Source organism: Myotis daubentonii, chromosome X (genome assembly GCF_963259705.1).
Source record: "Myotis daubentonii chromosome X, mMyoDau2.1, whole genome shotgun sequence".
Classification (NCBI taxonomy): Eukaryota; Metazoa; Chordata; class Mammalia; order Chiroptera; family Vespertilionidae; genus Myotis; species Myotis daubentonii.
This window is the reverse complement of record NC_081861.1, coordinates 103,480,207-103,495,071: the sequence shown is the minus strand read 5'-3', so window position 1 is coordinate 103,495,071 and position 14,865 is coordinate 103,480,207. Positions and strand designations below refer to the sequence as shown.

Below are 14,865 nucleotides of genomic sequence, written 5' to 3'. Positions count from 1 at the left end.
CTACAGAGAAAATAAACAAATGGGACTACATCAAAATAAAAAGCTTCTGCACAGCAAAAGAAACCATCAACAAAACAACAAGAAAGCCCACTGCATGGGAGAACATATTTGCCAATGATATTTCATATAAGGTTTTAATCTCCAAAATTTATAGAGAACTCATTCAACTTAACAAAAGGAAGATAAACGATCCAATAAAAAAAAATGGTCAAAGGATCTAAATAGACACTATTCTAAAGAGGACATACAGAAGGCCCAGAGGCATATGAAAACATGCTCAAAGTCACTAATCATCTGAGAGATACAAATTAAAACAATGAGATACCATCTCACACCTGTCAGAATGGCTATCATCAACAAATCAACACATGACAAGTGCTGGCAAGGATGTGGAGAAAAAGGAACCCTTGTGCACTGCTGGTGGGAATGCAGATTGGTGCAGCCACTGTGGGAACAGTATGGAGTTTCCTCAAAAAACTAAAAATGGAACTCCCATTTGACCCAGTGATACCACTTTTAGGACTATATCCCAAGAAAACAGAAACACCAATCAGAAAGGATATATGCACCTCTATGTTCATAGCAGCACAATTTACAATAGCTAAGATTTGGAAACAGCCTAAGTGCCCATCAGCAGATGAGCGGATTAAATACCTGTGGTACATCTACACAATGGAATAGTATGCCTCTATTAAAAAGAAGGAACTTTTATCATTTGCAAACAGCATGGATGGAACTGGAGAGCATTATGCTATGTGAAATAAACCAGTTGGAGAAAGATACACATCACATGATCGCACTAATATGTGGGATATAATAATCAATGTAATTTGATGAACAAGAATAGATCGATCTAGAGACAAATGGTAGGGGAGTGGGGGTTAGAGAGCAAGCAAAGGACTTATTTGCATGCATATTAGCATGACCAATGGACACAGACACTGAGGTGGTGGGGGTTTGCCTGGGCTGGGAAGGGATGGAGGAGGGGGTCAATTGGGGGAAAAGGACACATATGTAAAACTTCAGACAATAATAATAATAATAATAAAATAGATTGTTCTTATAACCTTGAAAAATGGTTATGTTACAGACTAAAATAAGAATCCTAGTGTATCCAACAATTTCACTCTCCTATCCTTTTCATAATTGAAAAGATGTTTTCTCCTGCATTATCCTAAATGATCCTCACAGCAACATAATGAAAATATTGCACCATTTTACAGAGGAAGAAATTGAGGCCCAAGTAGATGAGGTGATTTGCTCAATGTCACATACTTAGCATTTAATCTTACAGTGCCTTGATTGTTACCAGAGTTTTGATCTATTCATCTGAAAAAAATGGAAATAATCCCTGCCCCTTCTGTCTGACCACCTTTCAGGGCAGATATCCTAAGATAATACATTACTTTCACAACTAACACCTTATACTTGGTAGGTAAGTGTGTAGAAGAAACAATTTGTTCAGCCATCTTATGGTGTGTATCACAGGGCCAGACTAGCTTTGTGTCACAAAGGTAATGGGAAACAGTAGTTACCTGTAAAGAGAAAGATCTTAGGACGTTGAGCGTTCCTCAGCCTACACTAAAGGTTGCCCGCTAAATGTTCAATTGTGATGGCCAGACCTGAACAAAGATTAGTGAAAGAATATAAGATGCCAATATTTCTAAGCAAGCTCAAATATCTGGCCCTGTGTAAAGCATAGGCTTCCTACTGTTCCCCTCCATCTACCTTCCCATCAGTGGCCTAGCCAAGAAAATGAAGGCTGTTTTCACAAAGCTCCCACAGTGGAGACAGGCCATGGACTTCAGAGTAATCTCAGTGGGAAAAACTCCCAATTGGAATTTCTTGGACAGATATGTGGTGACTCTTATATTCAAATCCCTTTAATAAGTATATAAGTAGATGGGGGAACTCTAGCACAAGCTGGATCCTTTATTTTTTGTGGTAAGTATTACTGGTTTCACACAAGAGACCACTCTACTGTCTTGAAAACAGTACTATTTATAAAATCTTTACAACCAGCCCCAGTCATCAACTTCCAAAGCATAAACTTCACATGGTAAGGTTCTCTATCAGTGTCACTAATCAGGGAGAATTGATTATGAAGAAATAGCATGATTACGCTGGCTGCACGTGTAAATGTTCCAATAATGATTTATAACTCATCCCCTTGGAGATTATTGTTTGTTTCCCACCAGAGCTGGTTAGCATCTAGCTAAATTCTATATTCTGCAACCACAATTCCAGCTCCCTAAACACATAGGTATATTCATAACCCTGCTTTTTTCCCCCTTCAGATTTCACAGCTGGTGGCTGAAGAGAAACAACCTCTTGGCTGAATTCTTACTCTGCTTTCCCTCACCTGGGAGAGTGAAAAGATCAGGATTATTTCTGGGATTCACTACAATCTGATCTTTCCATACTCCTCTGAGTCTCATCTTGTCTAGCCTGCAAATGGGAATTGGAGGAGGCAGGAGTCCTATATTTCTGATTTAGCATTGCTCTAGCTTGGGAAATTAAAATTACAAAACAAATGCCAAGATAGAAAAAAATGTTGAGAGAAGGAACCAAGAAACTAACTATAAATGGGCTTCTGAGTATTATTTAAAGGGAAGGTATTATAAAGGAACAAAACAGTTATGGAACTGTTCTTTTGGGATCTGGGAGTGTGCAGAGCTGAGGAAGCTTAGGTTTCTGCCAAGTTAGAGTTCCTGGCCCCACGGGGTCTAGGTCCAAGTTTGGGAAAACAGAATCAAGGATCAGAGGCTATTGTGACCTGGACAGAGGCAGAAAGACAAGACAAGCAGGGTTTCTTCCCGTCTTGTTCTTATCTGAGGGTGCAGAGAGTGGAAGGTCACATGCCTGGAATGCCCGTGAGGCTTGTCCAGCCCTAGAGGGCTATGGGGCTCTCCTCTTCCCTCACTGACAACCCCCACTCCCATCCCAGCACTAGGACGCCCTCCTGCTCTTCCCTTGGCCCCTCCCTGTGCCCGCCCTCTATCTCCCACCCAGCTTGGACTGCGTCATAAGTATCCGCAGACCTGGGCTTGCAGCAGCAGAAATCAAACAAGGGAGAAAGGAAGTGCAGCTAGGGCTAGCGAGATCTCCTTTTCCAAACTGCAGCCCAAGAAGCTGATTGCAACCGCTCCTTACCGGGCAGCCCAAAGATTCACCATGGTGAAAATCGCCTTCAACACACCAACAGCGGTGCAAAAAGAGGAGGCACGGCAAGACGTGGAGGCCCTTGTAAGCCGCACGGTCCCAGCTCAGATCCTGACCGGCAAGGTAGCAGTCCCCACTCCACTCCTGACTGCCTGTTAGGGTCAGGAAGGTGGGAAAGGGGTGGTTTAGGGTGAAGGAAGGGGGAAAGTGATAGAGGACAAAATGAATTCTGGCTGTGTGTTCCAGAGCAATCTCTTCTGTGCTGTCCAAGCGGTTTGCCCAATGGCTCCTGATCTGTCTAGTATCGCTCCAGCTTCTGCTTGCTGTGCCCCACACCCCTTAGCATCCCAGCATGTTGTGCCAAGTTCCACCGTTCTAGGAGCAATGTTGGAAGAAGTTTGAGGAGAACTCCTGGGACCCAATGTCACTTTCTCCTGGGGAACAAGAGATTAACTCTTCTTTCTTTCCTTTTGACGTGTATGAAGTTCTGTGCATCTAAATATTTCTAGGATCAGAGTGTTTGTGGGGGTGCAGTGGGGTGGGCAAGGGGTCACTATGACTGAAAGCTATACGGGTTGGGGCAGTGTGTGTTTGTGCCCACCCCCTGCATATTTTCAGTTTCTCCTTGGTCATACACAGGCAATGTTAAACATTTGGGGAAGGAGCTGTCAAAATTTAGGTTGGTTTTCATTAGAATTTGGGATGTTCACTATGTCCTCTTAGTCCAAGAGTCTTGTATGTTTTCAGAGTGACACTTCCTAAAAAAAAAACACAAAAAAAACACTCTTGTTTAAAAATAAATTTTAAGGGTTTTATTTTTTTTTAAAAAAATTTGCTTCTTTTGGTACTTTCTTCCTGAGTGGTACCCCTCTAGCCCTCCTCCCCCATGAGAGATCTGTCACAGGTCCAACCTTGTAATTTAAGCTTCTAGCATTGCCAGGAACTGAGGAAGTTATCACTTCCCTCCCAATGTTAGCCATTATTTATTTAGTCAAACTTCTATTTCCTTTAAAAATCTAACCTGTTTCAGTGTTTGTAAACTAATCCTCATTCTCCTTAGTAAAGTCTCAATGTTAAAAAGCAGATTGTATGTTCTTCTTGTTCTATAAAACCTGTGCAGTATTGGAGTTTGCAGATTTGCCCTAATTTGTCTTGTTCTCTCCATAAAGTTTTAACTTTTGTGCTCAGAGTGGAGATTTAAAAAGTGCTTTGAGTGAATCCAGAACCCATGTAGTAAAACTTATTATGCACACAATTTGAAATGCTAATGTGGTTATGAAGAATTTTTATCATGGAAACTTTCAATATTTAACCCAGCAATCAAGCTAGCTTTTGTGTATTATGCATTTCAGAAATCAAATTTGCACCCCTTGCATTTTTGAGGTTTTGATGAAATGACATGTTATATATGTAATTGTCCTACTTACTTTGTAAGTGAAACATGGCCAGATTTGGGGGAGGTCTAATTAGATATTAGTAGTTAAATATAGCCACACAGCAATCCCTTTTTTCCCTCACCACCAAAAACTTCATGACTTGTAATTGGATTCAGTTAATATGGAAGTAATACTTCTGCCAGGCCCATGGTGTGATGAGGAATAAAAACAAATGAACATTTGCACTATGATTACATTTCTTTGATAGGTGTTGGAGAAGCTGGCACGCAATTCTGATCTGGCCACTATAGGATACTGATTTAATACTTGAAAAATTATATTGTGATGTATCGATCAGATCATCTAAGATTGAGCACACAGAATAGTAGGTCAGCAGTCATAACTTTAAAATATAGTTCAGTGAGAAGTTAGCTATGGTAAGTGATAGCCCCTACCACCCTGAAGCTCAACAAATTTAAATGAAAATAAATCTTTATTCCTAGCATAATGGGAAATTTTATGAAATTAAAATTTATACCTTGCTTAATTAAAAAATGCCATGAATTATTGGAAGGAGAAATAAATTTTCGGTGCAAACTGCTCTTTTTATATCTCAGTGACAAGAAAAAAAAAGGAATTACTGTCTCAAGAATTTCAAATTAAGTCACTTTGTTACTTATAGCTAAGTCACTTCATCCTTCTGAACCTCAATTTAATGATCTAAAATATAATTTCTAAGACTCTTGCTCTAGATTACAGTAATTCACAATCATAATATATAGTTATGTCTTTGTAATGTTAATCTTAGGTTAGATTTTTGAATAAAAATAATTTAAAATTTCTGAAAATTATTAGGATAAAGAAAAGCCTTCAAAGTTTTTAGAATATTAATGGAGGGCTTGATTTCAAACAAATTCAGCTAAGAAAATGTGAATACGAAATTACTTTGAATTTTATAAGAAAAATCATTTTTTTGACAAATTATCAAATGATTGCTTCTCCTTAGAATCCATGCATTTATTTTCACCATAAATGAAAATATGAAAGTTAATTAGGCCCAAATTATTATAGTAGTTGTCGTGGAATAGAGATAATGGCCTTGCATTGTCCTGTACATCAAAAAGGATTCAGGTTCTATTCACGATCAGGGCACATACCTTGGTTTTCGGATTCAATGTAGGTCAGGGCTTGAACAAGAGGCAACCCACCTTGGTTTTCGGATTCAATGTAGGTCAGGGCTTGAACAAGAGGCAACCCATCAACATTTCTCTCTCACATTGATGTTTCTCCCTCTCTCTCTCTCCCTTCCTCTCTCTCTAAAATCAATAAACATATCATCTGCCTTGAGGGTTAAAACAAAAGAATAGAGCTAATAATCTGAAATACCTAAAGCATTCCATTTACATACCATTCTGCATTATTTAGCCTCTAATTACCAATTACTACATTTGCTGACTTCATTTGTCTTACCCTTGTATACTCACATCTTAGGGCATATTGTGACATATAAGAATAGGATTGGAGGACTGTTTGGTCCACTGCCCTGGGAAAAGTACAGTTAATTGGTTACTTGTTTACTTTGGTTATTTCTTGTTCCAATTCTTAAACAAATTATGAATTTAACAGTCACTATTACCACAGAGCTTTTATATCTCACTATGGCAAATGCTGTACTATAAAATCTAGTGTTTTGCCCAGAATTTATTTCATTTACTCAATGCACAACTATAGAACATTGGGTGGCATTAGCAAGTCTACTTTTTTCATTAAAATTAGGAACATTATAAAATGTATCCCACCATTAATATTTTAATTTTTGAAATAGGTGGAACTGGCATATACCTGCATTATAGAATCCCTCCTATAACACTTACCTTAAAAAACAGATTTCTGAAAATTAGTTTAAAAAATCAAAGGATATTAATTTACTTTTAAGTTGGCAAACAAGTTGATTTACAAAAAATAATAAACATTTGCATGCCAGTAAGTTAATGATTATATCCCAAAAATAATAACTTCCATTTATTTAAAGAGAATAACAATCCAAGAAAGAATAGTTATTTCAGCTGATTCTAAAAGTGCGCTTTTTGAAGTAATTTAATATTTATATTTGGGTTAGGAAATGCCAAGAGGAAGATAAATATAATTAGAGATCTTCACATTAAACATTAGAAATTATCTTGAAATTATTTTAGGCTAAGATGACATATTTTAAAAGTATCTTGGGTTTCAAGAGAAGTAAGTTGTACACAATAGCAACTATGTGTCTAAAAGTGAAATCTGATTTTTGTGGTTTTTTTTGTTTTGTTTTGTTTTGCTTTGCTTTTTAATAAATAGGAGATTCGAGTTGCTACCCAGGAAAAGGAGGGCTCCTCTGGGAGTTGCATGCTTACTCTCTTAGGCCTTTCATTCATCTTGGCAGGACTTATTGTTGGTGGAACCTGCATTTACAAACACTTCATGCCCAAGGTAATAATAATTACAATTTTTATCATTTGGATTGATTAATTGCTATAAATTTAATAGAAATTGAAATAATTTTATGTTCCTTACAGGTGAAATGAAGATTTATCGAAAGTTTTCAAGTTACCTTTAGTTTATTAAATTGATTAGTCTTCATAGTGATAACTGTACTCAACAGTCCTCACTTTCCGGGTGTGGGAGGTGGGGCTGGAGCGATTTAGCACAAAAGAAAAAAACTCATGAACACAGATAACAGTGTGGTGATTTCCAGGGTGAGGGAGGTAGGCGGAGGTGGAGAAAGGTATAGGGGTATAAATGATGGATGGAGATGTGACTTGGGATGGTGAACACACAATAGAGTGTACAAATGATGTGTTGTAGAATTGTGTACCTGAAACCTGTGTAATTTTTTGACCAGTATCATCCCAATAAATTCAATAAAAAGAAAAATGAACAGTCCTCACCTTGTCAAATAGTACAATGAATTGATATTAGCATGAGGAATGATTGTAATGTCATGGTGGTGCATATTAGAAGCTTTTAATTCTTCCTTTTTTGTCTTTTAGAGTACCATCTACCGTGGAGAAATGTGTTTCTTTGATTCTGAGGGCCCAGCAAATTCCCTTCAAGGGGGAGAGCCCTACTTCCTGCCTGTGATTGAGGAGGCTGACATTAGAGAGGATGACAACATCGCCATCATTGATGTACCTGTGCCCAGTTTCTCTGATAGTGACCCTGCAGCAATTATTCATGACTTTGAAAAAGTGAGTTTCTAATTGCTATAGGTATTTGATAATTTTCTATTTTTTTAGTTCATTGGTAAATATTAAATCTGTTCATAAATATACATTTTTTACAACAAAGCTTTTTTTTTGTTCTTTTATTAAAATATAGCAGTTGATTTTGAACAAATGTAGCTGTTTATTCTAATGGTATTTGGAAAATCTGCAGCATTGATATTCTCTGGATTATACCTTTTCCCATTCCCTACCAGGGCATGACTGCTTACCTGGACTTGCTGCTGGGGAACTGCTATCTCATGCCTCTCAATACCTCCATTGTTATGCCTCCAAAAAACCTGGTGGAGCTCTTTGGCAAACTGGCAGTATGTATTTTTTATGTCGAACTTTTATATAAGCATTTCCAAATAAGTTTGCTTTCTCTTTTTTTAAAAAAAATGAGTTTGAGCCAAAACATTTCATTTCATTGGAATAATTTTACAAATAAAAATATGCTGTGAACCCAAACCTGCTCTAAAGTAGTTTACTTCAAAACTGTATCTGCTATTGATAAGTACTTAAATCGTGCTTTTAAGAATTTCTCATTTTAGTCTCTCTTTTTTTTAATTTTTAGAGTGGCAAATACCTGCCTCACACTTATGTGGTTCATGAAGACCTGGTTGCTGTGGAGGAGATTCGTGATGTTAGTAACCTTGGCATCTTTATTTATCAACTTTGTAACAACCGCAAGTCCTTCCGCCTTCGTAGAAGAGACCTCTTGCTGGGTAGGCAATTTATTTTTTTCTTCACCCTGTGTTATTGGGACACTGAAGGAGAGTGAGGGTGGAGTAGGGGAAAAGTGGAGAGCAAATCTAGATATGTTTTCCATTACACACAATAAACTAAACAGCCACTTTTTGGTGTGCCTTTCCTCACAGGTTTCAATAAAGGTGTCATTGATAAGTGCTGGAAGATTAGACATTTCCCCAATGAATTTATTGTTGAGACCAAGATCTGTCAAGAGTGAGAAGCAACACAAAAGAGAATTCTTAGTAATAAGAAGTCAGAGAATTACAATATGACTTCAACATTAAATTATGTGTGATACTCAAGATATTTACTCATGCATTTATTCCTTATACTAAAATAAAAGGGGGGCAACCCTACTAACCACTGTAAGCTCTGTTAATTTTTAGTTTAAGTGGAATTGCTTGTTGGATACTAAAATTAAATAATGATTATATTTTTCTTATGAATTTATAGGGTTTAGTTTTCTGAAAGCAGCGTGAATTATGTCAGCTAACATCCTGACAATAAATCCCATCCTTTGTGCTCTTTCTTAAATTACTCTTCACTAAGTCATAAGGTAGAGCATGTTTTAAATTTAAATATTTAAATTTGTTTTGACCATTTTTCTGTAAAATATGTCAAATATCTTGTCATTGTTGTTTTTTATTTTATTTTGTGCAACTTTCCTAAATTTAGAAATTACCTCTTTCCATTTATGTTAGGTATTCAGTAATAAATACGACTTACATGTGAACATTTTTTCATAAAGAAGTCATTTTCACTAATGCAGTGATTCTTTCTCATTGATATCTGTATTGTAAAACCCACAAAACTGTAGAAATGCTGAATGCTGGAAGAAATTTAGGTTGTATGAATTCTATAACCTATAATAAATTTCACCACATTCAACCACTGTTTCTCATTAAAGGTATACTTAGTGTGAACAATTAACATTACTTATTTAGCTTTGGTGTACCTACAATAGGTCTAAAATTATGAGCTTAATTCTGCCCTTACTCCCACCTCCACCATTTACAAATTATAGCAACCTATATTTTAATTCTCTTTTGATATTATATCAAGTAATCTTTTATAAATACCCCATAATTGGCTTACATGTAAGTTTAACTTTTTGTAAGAGCTTTCAGGACCATAGCAATTTCAAACTTGTTCATGTGTTTATTTTTTTCATAAAAAATAACCACACACAGTTATGGGAGGTCACTAAGAACTAACTTTGGATAAGATGTTGGTGACTTTTAATAACTTCACATTCTGTGATGGCTACTCACTTACCTAAGAGTATAAGCTTCATACAAAAGGGGCCATTACTTTAGACTCTTTCTCTTGTGTTAGGTTAAACATTGTTCCTGATATCAATGAACACTTGCTGGTTGTGACTATTGGTTAATTTCAGTAGCCAAAATTGTACCCACTCAAATCTATAGCCCTAAGTACTCTTTTCTAGAAAGAAAAGACATTAACTACATTTTAAAGAATTATTTCTTTTTAATTTTTTTATTTGTAACTTACAGTTTATATTCAATATTAATTTGTATAAATTTCAGTTGTACAGCATAGTGGTTAGCCAACCATAAACTTTATAAAGTGCTCCCTGATATTTCCAGTACACAACTGGCATTATACATAGCTATTATAATATTATTGACTATACATCCTATGCTATACTTTATAGCCCCATGACTATTTTGTAACTTCCAAGCTGTATTTCTTAATCTCTTCACCTTTTCACCCTGTCCCCCTACCTTCTCCCCTCTGGCAACCATGAGTCTGTTTTCTGTATCTATAGGTCTGTTTCTGTTTTGTTTGTTTGTATTATTCCTTAGATTCCACAAATCATGTGGTAATTGACTTTTTCTGACTGACTTATTTCACTCAGCATAATAATCTCTAGGTCCATCCATGCTGTTGCAAATGATAAGATTTATTTTCTTTAATTGCCAAGTAATATTCCATTGTATATATGTACCACAGCTTTTTTATCCACTCGTCTATTGATGGGCACTGGGTTTCTTTTATAACTTGACTATCATAAATAATGCTGCAATTAACATAGGGGTGCATATATTCTATTAATTACATATTTAACTTTAAGATTTTAGAAATAGTATAATAACACAAATTTTTAAAAATGGGGAAAAAGATACTATAATTAGAAAATCACAACAGTAGCTGAAAAATTCAAGAACTGATTCTTTATAAAGAATGAGAATATTTAGCCCAGCCAGCATGGCTCAGTGGTTGAACATCGACCTATGAACCAGGAGGTCATGCTTTGATTCCCTGTCAGGGCTTATACCTGGGTTGTGGGCTCAGTCTCCATTAGGGAACATTCAGGAGGCAGCCGACTGATGATTCTCTCTCATCACTAATGTTTCTATCTCTCCCTCTCATTCCTCTCTCTGAAAGCATAAAATCATATTTAAAAAAGAATGAGAATATTTAGAAGGAATTTGACAAAATTAGATACCCATTCCTTATTTTAAAATATGTATAAAATTAAGAAACTGGAGACACTGTTCTTACAAATTTATGTTAATACATTTGTATTCAGCATCATTAATAATAGTGCAACCCAAGAAAGGAATCTGGCTATTGCAGCTATTCTGTATTGTTTTAGACATTCTGGTCAATGCAATAATGTGAAACAAATAACAAGTATCACTTATTAATGAGGATAAAATTGTGAAAAGACAATTTTTTATAATTTTTATCTGAAAACACTACTGGATTAATTGAAAACTTTCAAAACCAATAAGAAGATTTAGTATAATATAAACAAAACCCAATGGTTTTTCTTTATATCACCAACAACCAGGTAAGAAGTTAATGTAGGTAAAACAAATATTCTACTAATAATAGCAACAGGGACCTAAAATAACAACAAGCAAGAAATGTAGGAATTACTTTGAAGGAAACCACAAAACTTCCTATATAATAAGAGGCTAATATGCAAATTGTCCCCTTGGGAGTTTGACCGACCAGGAGTTGAACCATTCGCTATGATGTGCACTGACCACCAGGGGGTGCCATGGAATGAAGGAAGGCCCTGGCTGGGAGCCAGAAGACCCGGATCAGCCATGATCACTGGCCAGGCCTAGGGGACCCTACCGGTGCATGAATTTCGTGCACCAGGCCTCTAGTAAGTGTTATAAAAGAAGAGTTGAGTAAATGGAGCAGGAAGAAAGAACATCACAAATAGAGAAGTTGTTCCTCAACTACATTTATTGGTTTAACCCATCCTGATCAAAAGAACAAAAGAATTGTTTTTGGAACTTGACAAAATTACTTGAAGGTTCATCCAGAAGCATAAATAGGGGAGAATAGCTGAAGAAAATAACGAAACAGACAAAAACGAGAGTAATTGGAAGCAGTGTTTTATTACATAAACTACTTTACATCACAGCCAAATTTATAATAATTTTAAAGGTGACATTCATACAAGATAAAGAATATAGTACCAAGAAAGAGAACTAGTATGTAAAAGAATAGAACTTAAAGGTAGTTCCATGCAGTGAGATGCATTGTTTATCAAAAGTCTTTGTTGCTATAGTATGAAATAGCATAAGGCTAGCAACCCCATTGCAACCACATAAATTTTTACCACTAATAATTATTTTGAAAAATAAAAAAACCCCTCAGAGACATTAAGAGTGTAACTGAATAAAAACTAGATGCTGGAACCTATGAGAAATTGATAGGTGGCAGGCACTAGCTATCCCATTACTTGTCCACTAATTCAGAACCCAGGGTCAGTGTAAACCAGAAAAGTGGGCAATCATCTATCTAAAACATGCTGTATGAAGCACGTTTGTTTTTCACAACTTGTGCTATTTTCCATTCTGACCCTTAATTCACCCACCCCTGTTTATTGACTGCATTAATTTATGTGCTCATTAATTCGCTCATTTGTCAAGCAATATTCTAGTCATTGAACACATGTACAGTTGTGAGCAAAATAGACATAGGCACCAAACATTGAGCATCTAGTCTCCTAGAAAGGATAAACACTATTTTAAAAAAATAATTGCACTATTCTTTATCAAGAAAAATTTTACAGTGCTTATGAGAGCTTAAAATGGGGAGTTAATCCTGGACTATTAATGAACTTTTTATTGAGAATGTAAAATTTGAGCTGAGAACTGAAAGACAAGCGAGTAGTATAAATGAAGCATATTAATGGTGAACATTTCAGTCAGAGGAAATTGGGAGCTAAGTACCTGAGGCAAGAAGTGTGGTTGATGGAGAAAGTGAGGTGGAGCTCACTAAGTACAGACAATTGTATGAAAAGAAGTTGGAAAAATAGATCCAGATCATGTGAGACCTTGTAGATTATGCCATAAAAATTGATGTTATTATTTTTAATTATTTTAAATTTTATTTTTCAATTACATTTTACATTCAATATTGTTTTATATTAGTTTTAGGTATATAGCACAGTAGTTAGGCAATCATATACTTTACAAGGTGGTGCCCCCAATATTTCAAGAACCCACTTGGCACCATACATAACTATCACAATATTATGGACTATACTCCTTAGGCTGTACTTTACATCCCCATGAGTATTCTGTAACTACCAATTTGAACCTCTAAATAGGAAACCATTGAGAGGCTTTAATCAGGACCATAGAAGGGAATGAATTGATTTTTTTTTAAAAATCACCTTGGTTGCAGAGAGAAAAATGTATTAAAGCAAGACCAGTTAGGAGGCTTTTTCAATATTCCAAGCAAAAGTTGATAATAGATTGGACTAGGAAAATGACAATGGTAAAATAAATAAATAGAGAAAATTGAGATATAGTTTTGGTATAAAATTGACAGAAAGCAGTTATGGGTTGGATATGTAGAGTAAGGAGTGTTAAAAGTTTGCCATTGATGACTCCCAAGTTTTTGGTTTATACACTTCGATCAAAGGTAACATGGCTTGACCCTGCAGATACCAGAACTTACTCACGGTAGGTAGGGGAAAATTAATACTTGATGTGTCACTTGGGGTCTAGGCAGAAAACATATGGCACTCTCAAATAGGATAATGAAAAGATATTAATAAAGGGATAATTTATAAAGGTGTAACAAAAGTTACTAAAAACCAAGTGAAGCTCACTAGGACTAGTAACATTCAAAAACCCTTATGATCCCTAGCTTTGAAGATGCTAGGGGAAAGAATGATTCCAAGAAACTGGAAAGCTTACGTGAGGAATTTCTCTAATAGTAGCTGTGGGTTTTGGTAAAAGGATACAGTCAATTTGGCTTTTAACCTCCTGCTGGTGTCCCTCATGAGCCAAACTTGGCTACAAGCCAGAGGGAAAGGAGTCAATTTGACTTTTAACCTCCTGCTGGTGTCCCTCATGTCCCATACTGCATTGATGCAGTCCACAAAAGTTAAACTCCTGGATATATGCAGAATGGGTAAGAGTAGAGTGGCTCCGGAGGACAAGACAGGGAATGTGCAGCACAGTCATTCCTTTGCTCTTCAGCATCCACTTATTGTCCAAATAAAAGAGTGTGTCCCCAACATAAAGAACACACACATTCCCATTGGCTACCATGTAACTGCAAGTTAGTGTCAATTCAATGATATTTCCACTGGAAAACAAAATGTTAGTTGTCACCAATACTCTTTATTTGAATGGGCGTGGGAAGAAGGGAAAAAGAAAAAAAAGTAAAGCATAGTTTCTTCAGCCTCTGATTTTCTAGCTTCTTATGAGTCCTAAGTTTGATAATCATAGTTTTTTCTTTTGCAAACAATTCCTTGTGCTCCTTTGCCTTCTTAATCATCTTGGCTGGGTATGTTTTGTTTTGCCTAATGGAATATCCCAAACTTTTAGCACTGCTGCATCTGAGTCTTTGACAGTATTATATTTGTTTCAGTTTTTCACTAATTATGGATATTTGGCAAGAGAGTAAAAGAGGCACCTCAGTGAATTCATTGGGTTCCAGTTATAATATTTCTTGACTTTACTATGGAGCATCAACCCACTTTTCCCTTGATAATCAGAATCAATTACCAAGCAAGTGCCATGATTCTGTCTGTGCCTATTAGTTCATGAGGAGCTACAAATGGTTAAGAATTAGTCTCAGATTCCAATTTATTGAAAACATTACTCTGTTCCCTGTGGAAGTATTCTGTCCATGAGTAGTAGGACTTCCAAGCCCATCAAACCCAATATTGTAAGCAAGCATTCATTCAATGCATCCTTAGATATAATAGTGAGAGGTGCAACTCCCACCTCCGTCAATTGTTTCCTGGCCAAGAGGAAGAGAGCATCATTTACTTACTGCTGCTATAAGGTTGATGGTATCTCTCAATGAACACAATCACTGAAAATTCA

At 36.2% G+C, this 14,865-nt stretch overlaps 1 protein-coding gene across 2 annotated transcripts; it reads left to right on the top strand.

Annotated features, from left to right (window-relative positions):
• The first annotated feature begins 3,049 nt into the window (after window positions 1–3,049).
• On the top strand, window positions 3,050–9,303 carry ITM2A (integral membrane protein 2A). 2 transcript variants are annotated; one of them, XM_059680353.1, is made up of 6 exons: window positions 3,050–3,285; window positions 6,876–7,007; window positions 7,568–7,765; window positions 7,996–8,106; window positions 8,355–8,505; window positions 8,659–9,303. In XM_059680353.1, exons 1-6 carry the CDS (start codon window positions 3,175–3,177, stop codon window positions 8,745–8,747), a joined length of 792 nt encoding a protein of 263 aa, XP_059536336.1. In that variant the 5' UTR covers window positions 3,050–3,174; the 3' UTR covers window positions 8,748–9,303. The 2 variants fall into 2 exon arrangements, with proteins under 2 accessions (XP_059536336.1, XP_059536337.1); XM_059680354.1 differs by having other exon boundaries at window positions 6,879–7,007; window positions 8,659–9,302.
• The last annotated feature ends 5,562 nt before the right edge of the window (window positions 9,304–14,865 follow it).